This window comes from Amorphotheca resinae (assembly GCF_003019875.1).
Source record: "Amorphotheca resinae ATCC 22711 unplaced genomic scaffold M430scaffold_2, whole genome shotgun sequence".
Taxonomy (NCBI): domain Eukaryota; kingdom Fungi; phylum Ascomycota; class Leotiomycetes; order Helotiales; family Amorphothecaceae; genus Amorphotheca; species Amorphotheca resinae.
Genome location: NW_020194472.1, coordinates 2906651 through 2920500, shown reverse-complemented (window position 1 = coordinate 2920500; position 13850 = coordinate 2906651). Strand labels below are relative to the sequence as shown.

The 13850-nt window shown below is 52.2% G+C and overlaps 8 protein-coding genes across 8 annotated transcripts; 4 read left to right on the top strand and 4 right to left on the bottom strand.

Moving 5' to 3' along the window:
• Nucleotides 1–358: 358 nt before the first annotated feature.
• M430DRAFT_25673 (hypothetical protein) lies at nt 359–1342 on the top strand (the record flags this gene model as incomplete). Its single annotated transcript, XM_024865278.1, has 1 exon — nt 359–1342. The coding sequence occupies one exon, from the start codon at nt 359–361 to the stop codon at nt 1340–1342; it is 984 nt and encodes a 327-aa protein (XP_024724536.1).
• Nucleotides 1343–1717: 375 nt separating this feature from the next.
• On the bottom strand, nt 1718–2788 carry M430DRAFT_25672 (hypothetical protein; the record flags this gene model as incomplete). The annotated part of the gene is made up of 1 exon (XM_024865277.1): nt 1718–2788. One exon carries the CDS (start codon nt 2786–2788, stop codon nt 1718–1720), a length of 1071 nt encoding a protein of 356 aa, XP_024724535.1.
• Nucleotides 2789–2840: 52 nt separating this feature from the next.
• M430DRAFT_64420 (hypothetical protein) lies at nt 2841–4106 on the bottom strand. Its single transcript, XM_024869107.1, has 3 exons — nt 4079–4106; nt 3673–3915; nt 2841–3605 (listed from the first exon to the last, which is right to left on the bottom strand). The coding sequence occupies exons 1-3, from the start codon at nt 4089–4091 to the stop codon at nt 3268–3270; spliced, it is 594 nt and encodes a 197-aa protein (XP_024724534.1). The 5' UTR covers nt 4092–4106; the 3' UTR covers nt 2841–3267.
• Nucleotides 4107–4817: 711 nt separating this feature from the next.
• Nucleotides 4818–7785, bottom strand: M430DRAFT_95258 (hypothetical protein; the record flags this gene model as incomplete). The annotated part of the gene is made up of 3 exons (XM_024869883.1): nt 4818–5076; nt 5192–7614; nt 7672–7785. 3 exons carry the CDS (start codon nt 7783–7785, stop codon nt 4818–4820), a joined length of 2796 nt encoding a protein of 931 aa, XP_024724533.1.
• A 437-nt stretch (nt 7786–8222) lies between these two features.
• M430DRAFT_134858 (hypothetical protein) lies at nt 8223–9158 on the bottom strand. The gene is made up of 4 exons (XM_024862380.1): nt 8917–9158; nt 8797–8861; nt 8510–8734; nt 8223–8449 (listed from the first exon to the last, which is right to left on the bottom strand). Exons 1-4 carry the CDS (start codon nt 8956–8958, stop codon nt 8326–8328), a joined length of 456 nt encoding a protein of 151 aa, XP_024724532.1. The 5' UTR covers nt 8959–9158; the 3' UTR covers nt 8223–8325.
• Nucleotides 9159–9627: 469 nt separating this feature from the next.
• On the top strand, nt 9628–11036 carry M430DRAFT_96058 (hypothetical protein; the record flags this gene model as incomplete). Its single annotated transcript, XM_024869922.1, has 3 exons — nt 9628–9768; nt 9818–10762; nt 10839–11036. The coding sequence occupies 3 exons, from the start codon at nt 9628–9630 to the stop codon at nt 11034–11036; spliced, it is 1284 nt and encodes a 427-aa protein (XP_024724531.1).
• A 287-nt stretch (nt 11037–11323) lies between these two features.
• Nucleotides 11324–12154, top strand: M430DRAFT_208404 (hypothetical protein). The gene has a single exon (XM_024864382.1). It carries the CDS (start codon nt 11611–11613, stop codon nt 12112–12114), a length of 504 nt encoding a protein of 167 aa, XP_024724530.1. The 5' UTR covers nt 11324–11610; the 3' UTR covers nt 12115–12154.
• Nucleotides 12155–13016: 862 nt separating this feature from the next.
• On the top strand, nt 13017–13758 carry M430DRAFT_208399 (hypothetical protein). Its single transcript, XM_024864381.1, has 2 exons — nt 13017–13519; nt 13655–13758. The coding sequence occupies exons 1-2, from the start codon at nt 13228–13230 to the stop codon at nt 13708–13710; spliced, it is 348 nt and encodes a 115-aa protein (XP_024724529.1). The 5' UTR covers nt 13017–13227; the 3' UTR covers nt 13711–13758.
• Nucleotides 13759–13850: the final 92 nt, after the last annotated feature.

The window sequence follows — 13850 nt, the reverse complement described above, 5'->3', positions numbered from 1 at the left end:
GTTTATCCCCTTGGGCCCGCGCACTCGAGCACCCTTGATATGGGCCATATGGCCTTCGTCTCCATACCATCCTACCTGCAGCTTGCCGCCGCGGTGGTGAATCACCAAATTGCCAGTTAGAAGCCCCGTGGCACCAGAAGCAATACCTTTTGCAGTGTTTGATCTGATCCGTATCTCTCTGCCGGATGGCTGCATCTGCGAGCAGGTGCATATAAATACATTGCAACCGCACTCCTTCAACTCGTGTGTATATTTTCGTTTCTTCTGGATTTGACTCCTATGCCAGCACCAGCAACGAGTCTGGCAACATTGGCGCATCACCTAGAGCAGAATGACGGTTCTATCTCCGATAAACATCATGCGTCTCCATCAACTCGCAGCCGCAGTTCTAACAGCCAACGCGCTCGGCACAGCTGCTCTTCGAGCATCCAATGGAGATTGCTCGGCCGGATTCACGCTTTGCACTTCCTCAGGAGCTACATCCAACGCCACCCCACAGATTGGCACAGCAGAGTTCCAAGGCCTTTTCGTCGACATCGTTTCCTCCTCCCTCCCATCCGACAAGCGCTTCCTTTCCGATAGAGACACGGCTTCGCAGCCTTCGCTATGCTGTATATCGACGCTCTCCTGCCTCACCATGGCTACTCTTGAAATTCCTTTTTGCTATGACAAATTTACCACCGATTACTATCTCCCGGATGGCAGCTACGGGACGGTCGTGGGAGGCGCATACACATCAGCGGATGGCAGCACTGCCAACTTGGAGACTGGAGACTATACCCTGCACAATGGGAGCATGGGGAATATTTATTCTTCCAACGGGGGTGCAAAACCCAATACTGCGATCCTCCCGATGCCAATCCAATTTACAGCATCAGGGGTAGGGACTGCGGTTCCACCCAGTGGTCTTGGTGGCCTAGTTACTCTCACCCTTACCACAACGCTACCAGGAACGACGATTCCTCCATCCACTGTGGCACCTTCGACGATTTTGGGTATTGTCACATCCGAACCCGTCCTATTACCTCTCTCTACCATTTCAATGGAGATCTCCAACTCGTTATTTCTCAGTACCATGACCGTGGAATTGATGTCGCCCCTTACCCTCCTTGGGGCCACGGTTTTAGGCACAACAATACCAGGCACGACTGTCGAGCCTGTCACCACGACTATTACAACGGCAGAAGTCACCGGTTCTATTGTATCAACACCGCTTTCAAACCCAAGTTCTAGCCTACATGGTCCTAAGAAAAGTAATGCTGTCGGGGGGTGGAAAACCTGGACCATGCCTACCATCCTACTGGTACATTCCCTCATCCTCTTACTCCAGACAAATCATTGAAGGGGGAGTCTTAAATATGAAGGGCCAAAATGAATGATATACGATGATTCTAGGTTAAAGAAAGCCTTCTGATCATCATTTCCTTCTCATTGCACCTCCTCCTTACGCATATAATAGAATACATAGACCCTACTGAGTGGAATCCTCCATTGTTCCTCTTGGCTGTTCACTGAGTGAGTATCAGGGATCATTATCCCGGCGATTTCGTCCAAGCCATATTCCAACTCTGATGCTTCCCTTTATCATGTTCTTTTTCTACATCCATCCCAAGACTCAGCAAGTTACATGGCATTCTGTTGCGTTCTGTCTGGATCTAGTGACTAAGATCAGTCATCAAAGCGTACCTGCCAGGGCAAACACCACCTTGAGCCACTATCATAGAGGGGTCCTGCTTTGGTATTCCTCAGTATTTGCTGAGTGTGCAGAGTCTGTCAAACGTGAAATGTCGAACCAACTATCTCCTAGAATAAATTCTTCTGTTGCCTTCTTCATTGGTCTTGCACTTTCCGTCGTATTGCCACTGTTCTTCGCACTCTCCTTGTGACTCGGCTGCATCTGAATCGATTTCTCTGTGACAGTCATTCTCAAAGGCTTTACTGCAATCTTTCTGGTATCAGGTCCATCTCTTTGTCGCATTTGACCTGCACTTTGCTCATGAATTCGCCTCGTTGCATCCAGTTTGCTGTCGTGCTTGTTTTCGCCATCGTGGTAGACGAGATGATTTTGTAACCTGGTGGCTCTATCAAAGCTATCGAGACAAACATTGCATCGAAACCTCTTGCGGTGTTTCTTTAAACAAGAAACAACTGATATTGGATCACCCATGAGTTGAACCGGCTCCGCGTCTTGATAATACTCTTGATATACGTCAGCCTTGTCAGAAGTCCCTGATCTCAACCAAAGTCTGATTCTGTATACGCAAAGTCGGCTGTTATAGTCCCAGTCTGCAAAGATCTGGTCGTTCGCCTCTGGCATGGAATCGATTAAAGAGGCTGCTTTTCTGATCGCATCGAACTGTTTATCCCTTTCAGGGCCTTCTCTTCTCCATTTATCATCCCGGTACTGAATGACCTTCGCCAGTTTATTCAAGGCTTCTCGAAACCTGACACCAGGTACCACACACCTCGTATCGTCTTCAATCTCCTTACCCGGTTTCTTCAAAATTGATATACCATCCAGGATATCGCAGATTTCGTCAATAGTGTGCTGCATTTCTCCATTCTCCGATTTAGATCTTCGATGGCCTGACAAGGTTGGACGGAACAAAATAGCTCCAAGGACTTTATTATCTGCATCAGAATCTTGAGCTGGATAGTTCCGTTCTAAAAAGGAGGCATCGGCTTCTGAGACTGTGACCATGCGCGCAATCGGCGACTCAAGTATCGTGGTTTCTGCTAGATGGTCCACACTGTCTCCTGTGGAGCACTTGCTTATGTTTTGTTCCATCTTCGTAAGGGAGAAGCTTGATATGCAATGTTGGCTTAACGTCTAAAGAGAAGGGAAATATCAACTTTTATGTCTGTCAGGCTATCTTCTTCTATGATAAATTGCTCCATCCACCAGCTTCGAGGGTCAGCTATCAAAATGTAGAATGTTCTGTATATTACCTTCCTTGCAGCGGGGCTAAGACTTTTCAACATCCTTATCTGATTCTTCCCCTTCACCGAGACCACCTTTTCGAAGAACTTCTCATCCTTTTATATATCTGCATTTAATCAGGGTTCCAGAAATCTCTCGTTATTATAATTGAGCGCACATTTAGTATTAAACAAGATCGAGGAGAGGTTAGGATATCGGGCGCGGTTTACCACCGAGGCGGGGTTGGAGAGGGCAGTTGGGTGGTACATGAGAGAGGTATATGCAAAGGAGAAGAAGATACAGTGAAGTGGAATGGGGAAGATCAACCTCCCCGCTATGATCACTTCTCACAACATAGTCTGCGCCCCATTTCCCTTCACATTCGCCTGTCTCTGCTCGACCCATGTGACAGGGGCCAACAGCACCGCTCCCACAATACACAAGAACGTGGCGAACAGCTGCCAGACCCAAAGCAGGGTCGCACCGCCGGGCAGCACAAACCTCAGCAGCTCATTCGTCTGGTACAGATCTTCCTGGCTCGCTATGTGGTACTTCTGCGTCTCGGAGTCCTGCACCAGATGCAGTTTTGTCGTGAGGTGCACGTCGGGATTGTAGAAGGGGAGATAGATGGGGGAGAAGCGTTGGGTGATCTCGACGAATAGGATTTGCGATTTCTGGTTGAATTCTTGAAAGACGGAAAGATGAGGCGGTCAGTTTGGGTTGGTAGAACGAGGGAAGAACAAGGGACGAACCTTCGCATTTAACGGTGAGGAGGATCCGCGGCGATAGGATCTTGTACCAGCGGTAGATCATCCAGATAACCCATCGCGAGTTAATCTCTCCGATCAGGGGGAGTGCGACATGAGAGAAACTGGGCACGCGGCACAGAGGATGGGTAAAGCTGGCGTCGGGCAGGAAATAAGTGTCGAGAGCATGCTTCTGGTCGACTGGAGACCCTTCGCATAGGAGATTGATAACATGGGAGATCTGCTTCTCTGGCGCACGACAAGAGTGTTAGCTAATTGCTCTCTAGAGAGGAATGATATCAAGACAAGATCGATTGGGCTGCGAGATTGTTGGATGCCATTGACAATTATCCGCTGGAAGATTTCCGTAATACGAGGAGGATAGCGTATACAACGACCGAGGATAACTTACTCGGATGATCCATGGTAACAATCGCGAAGATAGAATACTAAGTTGAAGGAAGAAAGTGATTGAGGGGAGTTGGCGGAACTTGGATAATCGTATCAACGACAGTGATGTCATCTTCATGTGAATCTGACGCTACGTGGTGACGAAGCGAAAAGTGAAAAGGGGCTTCAGGGGTCCAGGGGTATATCTATCAATAGTCTTGTTTTGAGTTGTTATTGGTTGACTAAGAAGAAATACAATGTTTTGAGAGGCATGGGCTTCGGGACAAGGACCAAGAGAGGGATCCTTGAGGATATCGCAAATATCCAATCCGCCAGGAAAGCCGAGTCTTGCATGTTCAACAAAGCAAAGCAGGGAAACAGAGCACGTAAATGGAGCAAAGTGACAACTAAGTCCAAGGGTGAACATCTTGTTAACTCCTTATATCGACTCCTCGCCACTCTATGAATCCCTATTCCATCGGCCCCACCCATCAAACATCGTATATCATGAATAGATATGGATAAGTGGTGTCCGCAGAATAAGGCCTAGCCTAGTCTCCTAATCTCCATGCTCGCTGCTTGCTAATAACGGTCCCCGGTCCCATCCAACAGGAAACAAAGACGTGGGTATACATGATTCATCTATTGCCCTCTTGATTCTATCCTCCGGCTGCCTCTCTCCTCTTCCGCACACGCTCCAAGGCAGCCCTATCAATTTCCACTCCTTCCCTTACTCCAATTCGAGCCGCGATGGACATGTTTTATTTCTGTCCAGAGAAAAACCAACTAGTCCTCTTCCCCGAGCTCCCCGAGCTACCAGTCACCTCGTTCTGAAGGCCCTGGATAGTAGGAATAGAGCCACTTCCCGCGCCTTCTGTACCAGCGCCACCGCCTCTCAATGGTTTCGCGATGCGGGAACCGAATGGGAACCCACCACCTGTAGGGGAGCTGAGACCGCGGGTTGAACCCACCTTAGCGGCTTCGAGACGCTCTTTGACGGCTGTGAGTTGGGCTTCGAATCTATATTGAGACGGCGACAGTTAGAAATTTTGTTACAAAGGAGAAGGGACGAAGCGGGAAGGGGAAAAGAAACCGATGATTGACGGCTCTTAGCTCCTCTCTCAGGAATACGCACCGATGATTCGCGGCTGTTAACTTCTCCTGCGAGTCTTGCAATAATGATTCCAGACTCTGTATCCTCTCATTTCTCGCGATCAATTTCCGTTCCGCAATCGCAACCTCCTTCTTGAGACTGCCGTTCTGTTCCACTAGCTGTCGTTGCACATGCGTCAACTGCTCCAAATTACGTTCCAAAAATGCCATCTTCTTCTGCTGCGCGCGGTTGTTCGATGAGCGGAGTACATTGTTGTATTGTTCTCTCGTCTCATCCAGGGAAATCTCCAACTCAACGACTCTCTCGCATCGGTTCTGTAGATCACGCATGAGGCTCTTCTTCATGACGTCGAACTCGGCGATTTGTTGTTGGACGGTCTTGCCATTAGATTTTCCGCTCGCTGAGCCATTCGCCACACCGCTCTTGACCTTTTGCTGCAGATCTTCGTTCACTGCTCTGTATTTCTGGAGCTCAGCAGTCTTTTGAGCGAGGTCCGCTTTGAGGTCTTCGATAAGTTCATTGTGGACGTCTTGTTTGTTGGAGTAGGCCTGCGCAAGGCGCTCCTTGACTTCAGCGACGTCGGCTTCGCTGAGATTGCGCTCCAGGAGCTCTTCATATTCTCGCTCCACGGCCTGGAGACGCTGTTCGAGCTCTTCTCTCCGTTTGGTGCCGGCATCATTCGCAAGATTACCGTAAACAGAGAGCTCGGCCTGGCGGACAATGCCTTGTGTCTCAACTAATCGCGCTCGGAGGTTGTCCAGGGAGTCTGGTGCGATGGCCTCGCCGGCTGCACTTTGCTCGTGGAGAGCATCGACTTCGTCAATAACCTCCTTGATTTTTCGTTCATTGTCGCTGAAAACATCTCCTCCAAGGTCGAAGCCGGCCATCATCTTCGCCATCTTCTCGGCCTTCTTTTTCTCCTTCTCGTCCAAAACGGCGCCGCTCTCCTTGGCGCTCATCTTGACGTCTAATAATTGCTGCTTCACATCATCAAGTTCCGTGGTAAGCTCCGCGTTCGCTTCCTTAAGACTGTCCATAGTAATTTGAGCTTCTTTGCTCTCGAATGATAACCTCTCGAGCTGCATCTTGAACTCATTGGTCTCACTCTGCAATCTCTCGTTCTCCCTGTTGGTCTTGGTATCACGCTCCTTCATGTACGCAAGCTCCTCTTTCGTTTCCCGAAGAAGCTTCTCGACGGCGGCAATTTGTGTCTCCTTCTCGGCGATCTGATCTTGGAGCTCGTTCTCACGTCTTAAGAACTCTTCCCGCTCGTCCTTGTCCATGGGCAAACTAGGTGTAGCTGACCGCTCTGAGATCGCTGGGGTCTCTGCTCTTTCCATCAGTCGCGATGGGGTCGATGGTCTTGGTGTTTTCGATTCCGATTTGGCAATGCCAACTCCGGCCAGCGGAGGTGCCCACTTATCTTTGGGTACAGACTCTCCAGATCGCCATTGCTGAACCTCTGCATCCAATGTGTGCACATATTGCTCGAAGCTTGTGATCTGCGATTGCGCCTTCTTGAGCATCGCCTTGAGCTCTGCAGGACTAATCTCGGCATTGATCTTGGCTTTGTTCTTGATAGCCTTCGCTCGCATACCAAATCGAAGCGTACTGAGGGTTTCCGCATCGTTGTAGCTACTCGGCGAGCAGTTGATGATAAGCGTTGTTCGACTGTTTCCTCCCAAACTCTCTTGTAATATACGCGTAAGCTTCGAGTCTCGATATGGAATGTGCTGTGATTTCCCGTCCGTCAAATTGTTGATGACCATACCCAGAGCACTCAAACTCTTGTTGATCTTCTTGGCCTCTTCAAGAGTCTGTCCGCTGGCACCAGTCTTGCCAACTTTCTCGCTACCTGCCAAATCAACTAGGAAGAGCTGCCCACTCTTGGCCGAGCCGGTCTCGACGTTCTTCTGCGTAATCGTGATGACGAATATGGAGTGTGATCGGGAGGATTCCTGGTTCATATTGGTAGCGGCAACAGCCCTTGAACTGCCTCCTCTCTTCATCACCTCATACACCTCCTCCACGCTCGAGACGTAGACTTCCAGTAGCCCCTTAACATAAACACCCCTATTCTTCTCTTCGTGGACCGGGAGGTTGTCGTTCTGGGGGGCCAAAAGATCTCGAATACGCTCCATATAGATTTCCATGTAGCTGACTCGGACCGTGTATTCGATGGTAGAGGGGCTCGACAAAATGCTCTGAAAGATCTGCTGCACGATTCGGGGAATCACACCTCTGCCCTCGTCGTCCGCGATATCCGTCCCCATCATGGTATACGACTTCCCCGCCCCCGTCTGACCATATGCGAAGACGGTTCCATTGTAGCCGTTGAGGATATCGTCCACCGTGGACCGGATAGAAAAATCGAAGACATCCTTCTGGCGCGAGTTCATGTCAAACACGCGGTCGAAGGTGAAGGATCCGGAGGCTTCCTTTGACTATGCCCACTGTCAGTGATAGCCCACGCCGTCGACCTTACTGCAGGTGTCACCTACGTCGAGCAAACATGTATCCTCGGACTCAAAGGTAACAATCGGCTGGCCCCCGAGCTCAATCTCGGTGCGGTTCTGCGGCCTGAACCGGGCCACGACTTTGATACTATTCGACATGATCGCTCGACAGACTGTAGGCCAGGGCGGATCATATGCACGAGGTCGAGCTCTGCAGCGATGCCGTAGAAAAGGGTGCGCGCGGGCGATAAGGAGGCACTTGGGGAGGTTGTTGACACAGATCGCGTAAAAGTAGCGCTGATCTCGCGTACGAGGCTGTTAAGGTAATTTGGCAGGGCAGGGTAGTCACGTTACCTGGCGACGTGCGCGGGCGAGATGGAGAGGGGGGGAGAATGATAAGGATAACGGGGAATCATGGACCGCTTCAACCTCAAGGTCGTGAATGAAGGGACAGTCAGGCACAGAATTGGAGATTTGGGAATTTATTTCAATGGGGACTGAAACTGAAACGCTTGCTTGCTATGCCAGGACTTGCTCGCCCGGTTGTCCAGTTGGCTCTCAGCTCTACTACTCCTGAACAGCCAGCAAGCCAGGATAGAATAATCAAGAACCGCGCAAAACACCAGAACTCCCGCCGTCAGGGTCTCATAATGCACGGGAATATTCGCGCACTCCGGCTCACCGGCCATTGTCTGCAGCCTAATCCTCCCAGCTCTTCTCCACCGTCTCCCTCACTCGTTTCGCATATTCCCGTCGGTTGTCTTTGTACAGGTTGGAAGCCTCAACGTTGGCAGGCGAGCTGGTATTTGGATCGTTCAGGAGACTGTGCCAAAATGTTAGCATGCTTGTGCTGCGACCCCCATCCTTTGTAGTCTCTCCATACCTTTGTATACTTGTCAAGACCGCCGCGACATCGTATGTTGGGCTCCATCTGTTCTGCAGGATATCCAAGCAGAGCTCTCCGGTGGCGTAGACGTTTGGGTGGAACATGGTGCTGATGAACTTGACTGCTGGTGGTTTGTTTGGGTACTGCTCCTCGAAGTGCATGACAAGCCGAAAGGTACCATCCTCGAAGGCCGTGTCGGCTGGTCCGATGATGACAGCGTTCCTGATGCAAGAAGGTTAGCAACAAAGCTTCGAATCTCATCAACTCCTCCGATGAATCCTCACCAAGTCATGACATTGTCTGCTACAGGCGATGCTGATACACCAGCTGGTGGGTCCGTTTGCATACGCTGTGAGGATCGGTCAGCCATACCATCCCTAGTCGTGTGCTCCCTTGCCACAAACCTTGAAGTCTCGCATCAAACGACGACGAGCGGCGGTAGACATCTTGGCAGACTGACCACGGGGCGAGAGGGTCCGACTAGAAGGACAGATGAGAAGGGTGGTGAGAAGGGTCCCTGGAGGATGAAGATCGTTGCGTGTTTCGTTGGCAGCTGCGGGGAGGGGAGGGAGGGAGTCTTGGGCTGGGATCAGATAGTTGGGTTCGGGAGAGCTGCTTCGGAGAGGAAAAGCCGGACGCTTTCACGAAATCTAGGGTAGTGTAAGGGATGTCTTAAATTCCCAAATGGCAGACGCTTGAGGGCACTCGAAGTAATCAAGACCTTCAGATGGATAGAAACCCGTCGTAGGTAAGCAGTCCAGGCCCGGGCTAAGGTCGTGGATCCCGGCGGCGGATCACGTGCAGATTAGGTCACGTGTATATGGCGCATGCTTACCTCATGATTACCTAAGGCACGGCGGGTACGAAGGTACATCCGGATCAACCTCGGCCCCCGCGCTGCCGCCCCGCTCTTTGGGCCGAAGAGGACCCAGACAGAGCTCTTCCCGTGCATAACCGTCCTCTTCCGGGGTAACTCCACGAGTCTACATCTTCCATCCGCCCTCAGAACTGCTTCTCGATTCATCTCTTCTTCTCCGTCTCCCTCACCTCCCTTCTTCTCTCCCTTCACACTCTTCCGTCTCCGTTCTGCTGGCAACATGTCTCTACGCTACGCCATGTCCTCTCTCCGAACCCCCGCCTCCCCCGCAAAACAGCGGTTATCGCAAGTCCAACGGCATTTCAGCGCCACAGCCTCGGCTAGACACGAAATCCAAGACGCATACATTCTGAGTGCTTCAAGAACGCCCACCGCAAAGGTACGCACCCAATCATCCAGTCCAAACACCGCCCAGCTAACACGAGCAGTTCAATGGCTCTTTCGTCAGTGTCTCCGCCCCTCAACTCGGCGCCGTAGCCATCAAATCCGCCATCGAGAAGTCCAAGATCCCCATCTCCAAAATCACAGATGTCTACATGGGAAACGTGCTCCAAGCCTCCGTCGGCCAGTCACCCGCCCGGCAAGCATCGATATTTGCGGGTTTGCCGCCCACGGTTGAAGCCATCACCATCAACAAGGTGTGTGCCTCGGGTCTCAAAGCCGTCGTGTTCGCCGCGCAAAACATCCAGCTCGGCCTCGCGGAAGCTCAGGTCGCGGGAGGGATGGAGAACATGTCGCGAGTGCCGTATTATACCCCGAGGGCGAGTGGACTGCCAGCGTTTGGTAATGTGCAGTTGGAGGATGGGCTGATCAAGGACGGGCTATGGGATGTGTACAACCAGTTCCACATGGGCGTCTGCGCCGAGACGACAGCGAAGAAATACGAGATTACAAGAGAGCAGCAGGATGAGTATGCGGTGAGGAGCTACAAAAGAGCGGCGGAGGCATGGAAGAATGCCGCGTTCAAGGACGAGATTGCACCGGTCACAGTCAAGGGCAGAAAGGGGGACACGATTATCGATACCGACGAAGGCTATCTAGACATCAAGTTCGATAAAGTGCCAACCCTGAAACCGGCATTTGTCCGCGATGGCACAGGGACTGTCACGGCCGCTAACTCCTCCACATTCAACGACGGTGCCTCCGCCCTCGTCATAGTCAACAAGGCTCTTGCCCAAGAATACGGCGCCGGATCCCGTGTCCTGGCCCGTATCTGCGGATCTGCCGACGCGGCCATCGATCCCGTCGACTTCCCCGTCGCGCCAGCGAAAGCTGTCCCCATCGCCCTCGAGCGCGCCGGGATCAAGAAGGAGGACGTCGCAGTGTGGGAATTCAACGAAGCATTCGCGGCCGTCATCAAAGCCAACGAAAAGGTACTACCCCTCCCTCCCTATTTTCTCTGTCCCTTTCTGCTTCCATCCCCGCATATCTTGCTAACTCACTCACCAGATCCTGGGCCTTGAGAACGCGAACGTTAACCCCCTAGGTGGCGCCATCTCCCTCGGCCACGCGCTCGGCAGCTCTGGATCCCGCATCCTGACGACACTGCTGCACCAGCTGAAGGTGGGCGAGTATGGTGTTGCGGCAATCTGCAACGGTGGCGGGGCAGCGACGGCAGTGGTGGTACAGCGTATTGAGAGTGTATGATTCACCTAGATATGTAAAACGAATTTAGAAAAAAAGCCAATTGTGAGGTTATAAGATGCAAGTGGATGGCGATTTTGTCTTGGTCTGAGATCTGCGCCCCTATTCATGGATATGCATGTTCGCATCGGAGCCTACGAAGAAAAGAGAAGAAATAGATTAAAACTTCCTAGTATCAAGCACCTAAACAAACATATGGAATATGACCCAACCCTATCCAAATACCCCAACCCATCCCGCTATATATAATAATAATGACAGGTCCAGCCTCGCGCTTGCATGCTGGTCACGCGTATGATACAATGCGTATATATATGTATATATATATAATGATGCCCTGCCTGGGGATCAGAACCTGCATCTTTCCAGAACTGCAAACCGCCGCCCCGCTGCAATGAATTGTCCTTTCCGACTCGCAATGCAGCTTAAAACAGACAGCAAAGTTCCAGACAACAACAGCACGCCATGGTCGCTAGCAGACCCTCCATGAACCCCCCGCCGCCCCCGCGCGGGTCGTTGTAATACCCTCCTTGCTGCGGTGCGTAATAGCCGCCGGCGGGGGGATACCCTCCTCCATATGCCGGTCCGTATTGCGGCTGGGGACCCGGCGCGTAGTATCCTCCCTGCGGGCCCGGGTAGCCGTTCTGTGGGGGGTAGGGAGAGCCGTTGTAGTAGCCGCCGCCAGATTGGGGGGGAACGTGCGCGGGTTGTGGGGAGGCGATCGATCCGGGGTAGGCTGGAGGGGGTGAGGAGGTATTGGGGGGGTATTTATTCGCCATTTCCGTTCCTGGGACTTTTGGGCGCTCGGAATTCGAAAACCGCTCGGGGGTGTAGGAAACCGAGGTGGGGAGGTGAAAGCGGTGAGGGTGTTTGCTATGTACCGAGTGCGGCTCTGATGTTCAAATCGAAGCTGAGCGGAAAGGGGAGAGGTTGTTGGTATACGTGTGCGCTTCAGAGCTCGGCCTGGACGCTTCGATGTCGAATGCGGATTGTGGGGGGGTACGGAGCCCCTTCAGAGGGTTCGGTGTGTGTGCGCGGGAGGAGAATGAGAGAGTGGGAGACTTCGGCCAATGGTCTCTGATACCTTACTCGTTCGTGGCGGGACGGATAAGATGCAATTCGTCGGTTGAAAGAGCGGAGGAGGGCAGAATGGACGGAAGGTCAACGGGCACAAAGAATAAAGCCTGGCTTTCGTGATAAAGAAGAGGTGGTCGAGGATACACAGAGGGGAGAGAAAAGAGGGAAGAGTGAAGAGAGAAAAGAAGCCCAAACCTTTGATGTATCGGCGTGGCGGCTGAAGAACTGAGGTGTGGCTGAGCACAAGGTCACGTGGCAAGGACCCTCCAGTGGAAGGGGACCGGGAAGGGAGGGATGGGCGGCCATTGGACGGGCGTCCATAGTAACTGTGGACGTCATCGTAGCAACGGGGGCTGACTCAGCCTCGGGGTCGGAACATTCGAATTTAGAACGTTACGTCATCGTCGCCCTGGCAGCCGGGCGTTGCGGAACGACCCATGAGCTTAACACGTGCTTTCGGTGTTGTCCAGCCTCCCCAATAAAAAGACGTCAAAATAGGTACCGCCCGCTATTCCGCTATTATCATCCTGCCCACCTGCCAAGTTATTCTTCTCCCCCTCTCTCATATCTCTCCTCCATCTTCGACATTGAACATTTAAGATCAAGATCAGGATCAAGACTAGATCCGACATTCAAGTGTTCCGGTTCGCGCGTGACAGCCATAGTGCCGACCCTTCTGCACCCTCGACGTTGAGCTCTTATCTGAATCCTCGACTGAGACATCGCACGGCCATTGTCCGCCCACAAGGAGAACAGGCCGAGTCAGCGACGGATCAGCGCCATACATACAAACACACAGACGTGCGAAATACCCCGTCGAAACCTGCATACATATGACCGCCATGTTTGTATCGCCCTTCTGATTCCCCCTCTCTTCTCCCACCTCACCCACTCTCTCCTCTGCCCCCAGGCTTCAATCGGGGGATCCGCTCGTTTCAATTCTCTCGTCTCGAGCGTTGCGCTTCCAAAGTTCTTATCGCCATCCCACTAAGGCTGGGACTCGATAAACAACCCAACGGACCTGGGTGACCACATACCTCGACCGAACGGCTGTTTGCATACGCGCCATAACAAACGGATAAAGGGACTCGAAGACGCCAGCAGGGCAGCTGTCGCAATGGCCCCTCTTCCTACTCTCGAACCATCAATCTCATCCCAAGATACCATCGCCGGCCACCCTCTCTCTTCACGCTCACCGCCCTTATCAAACCCCTCAATAATAACCCAACTTGTTTCCCTCGCGAGGAGACAGAACTCCCCGGCAATCATTCCCACCGGCTACGGCGACCTTGACGGCACGACCTCGCCAGGCACCGTCGCGGGCATCGTGCTCGGGTCTGTCGCCGGGTTTCTGTTGGTCCTGTGGCTGATCTATACCTGTTTGAATTTCAATACTGTGAATAATCGCAGTGAGTATACCGAGAGTGTCGTTGTGCGGGAACGAAGGAAGAGCCGTCGTGGGTTTGTCGCTCCTTTTCTTTCATTCTGATTCCCAAATCCCCAAAGGTGAATTGTTAGCTAACGGGTCTCTTGCGGTCATGTAGGAGTCATAGAAGAGAAACGGTCGAGATCCGCCGCGACCGTTCCCCGGTCCGGGTGAGGGAGGAATCACGCCGCCCGCCGGAGACGGTGATTGTTGAAGAAAGGGTAGAGAGGAGTCGGGAGCGGAGTCGGGGTGGTAGTGACGAAGTAGTGGTTATCGAGGAGCATAGTCCACCCAGACGGGCGAAGTCAAAGAGG

Coding starts and splice junctions, on each gene's coding strand:
- M430DRAFT_64420 (XM_024869107.1), bottom strand. Junction 3,606..3,672: donor CCTCACCGTTAAATGCGAAG/GTTCGTCCCTTG, acceptor CCGTCTTTCAAG/AATTCAACCAGAAATCGCAA.
- M430DRAFT_134858 (XM_024862380.1), bottom strand. CDS start 8,958: ATGTCTACCGCCGCTCGTCGTCGTTTGATGCGAGACTTCAAG. Junction 8,862..8,916: donor GTTTGATGCGAGACTTCAAG/GTTTGTGGCAAG, acceptor CGATCCTCACAG/CGTATGCAAACGGACCCACC. Junction 8,735..8,796: donor GCAGACAATGTCATGACTTG/GTGAGGATTCAT, acceptor TTCTTGCATCAG/GAACGCTGTCATCATCGGAC.
- M430DRAFT_208399 (XM_024864381.1), top strand. CDS start 13,228: ATGGCCCCTCTTCCTACTCTCGAACCATCAATCTCATCCCAAGATACC. Junction 13,520..13,654: donor CAATACTGTGAATAATCGCA/GTGAGTATACCG, acceptor GCGGTCATGTAG/GAGTCATAGAAGAGAAACGG.
- M430DRAFT_208404 (XM_024864382.1), top strand. CDS start 11,611: ATGCCGGTCCGTATTGCGGCTGGGGACCCGGCGCGTAGTATCCTCCCT.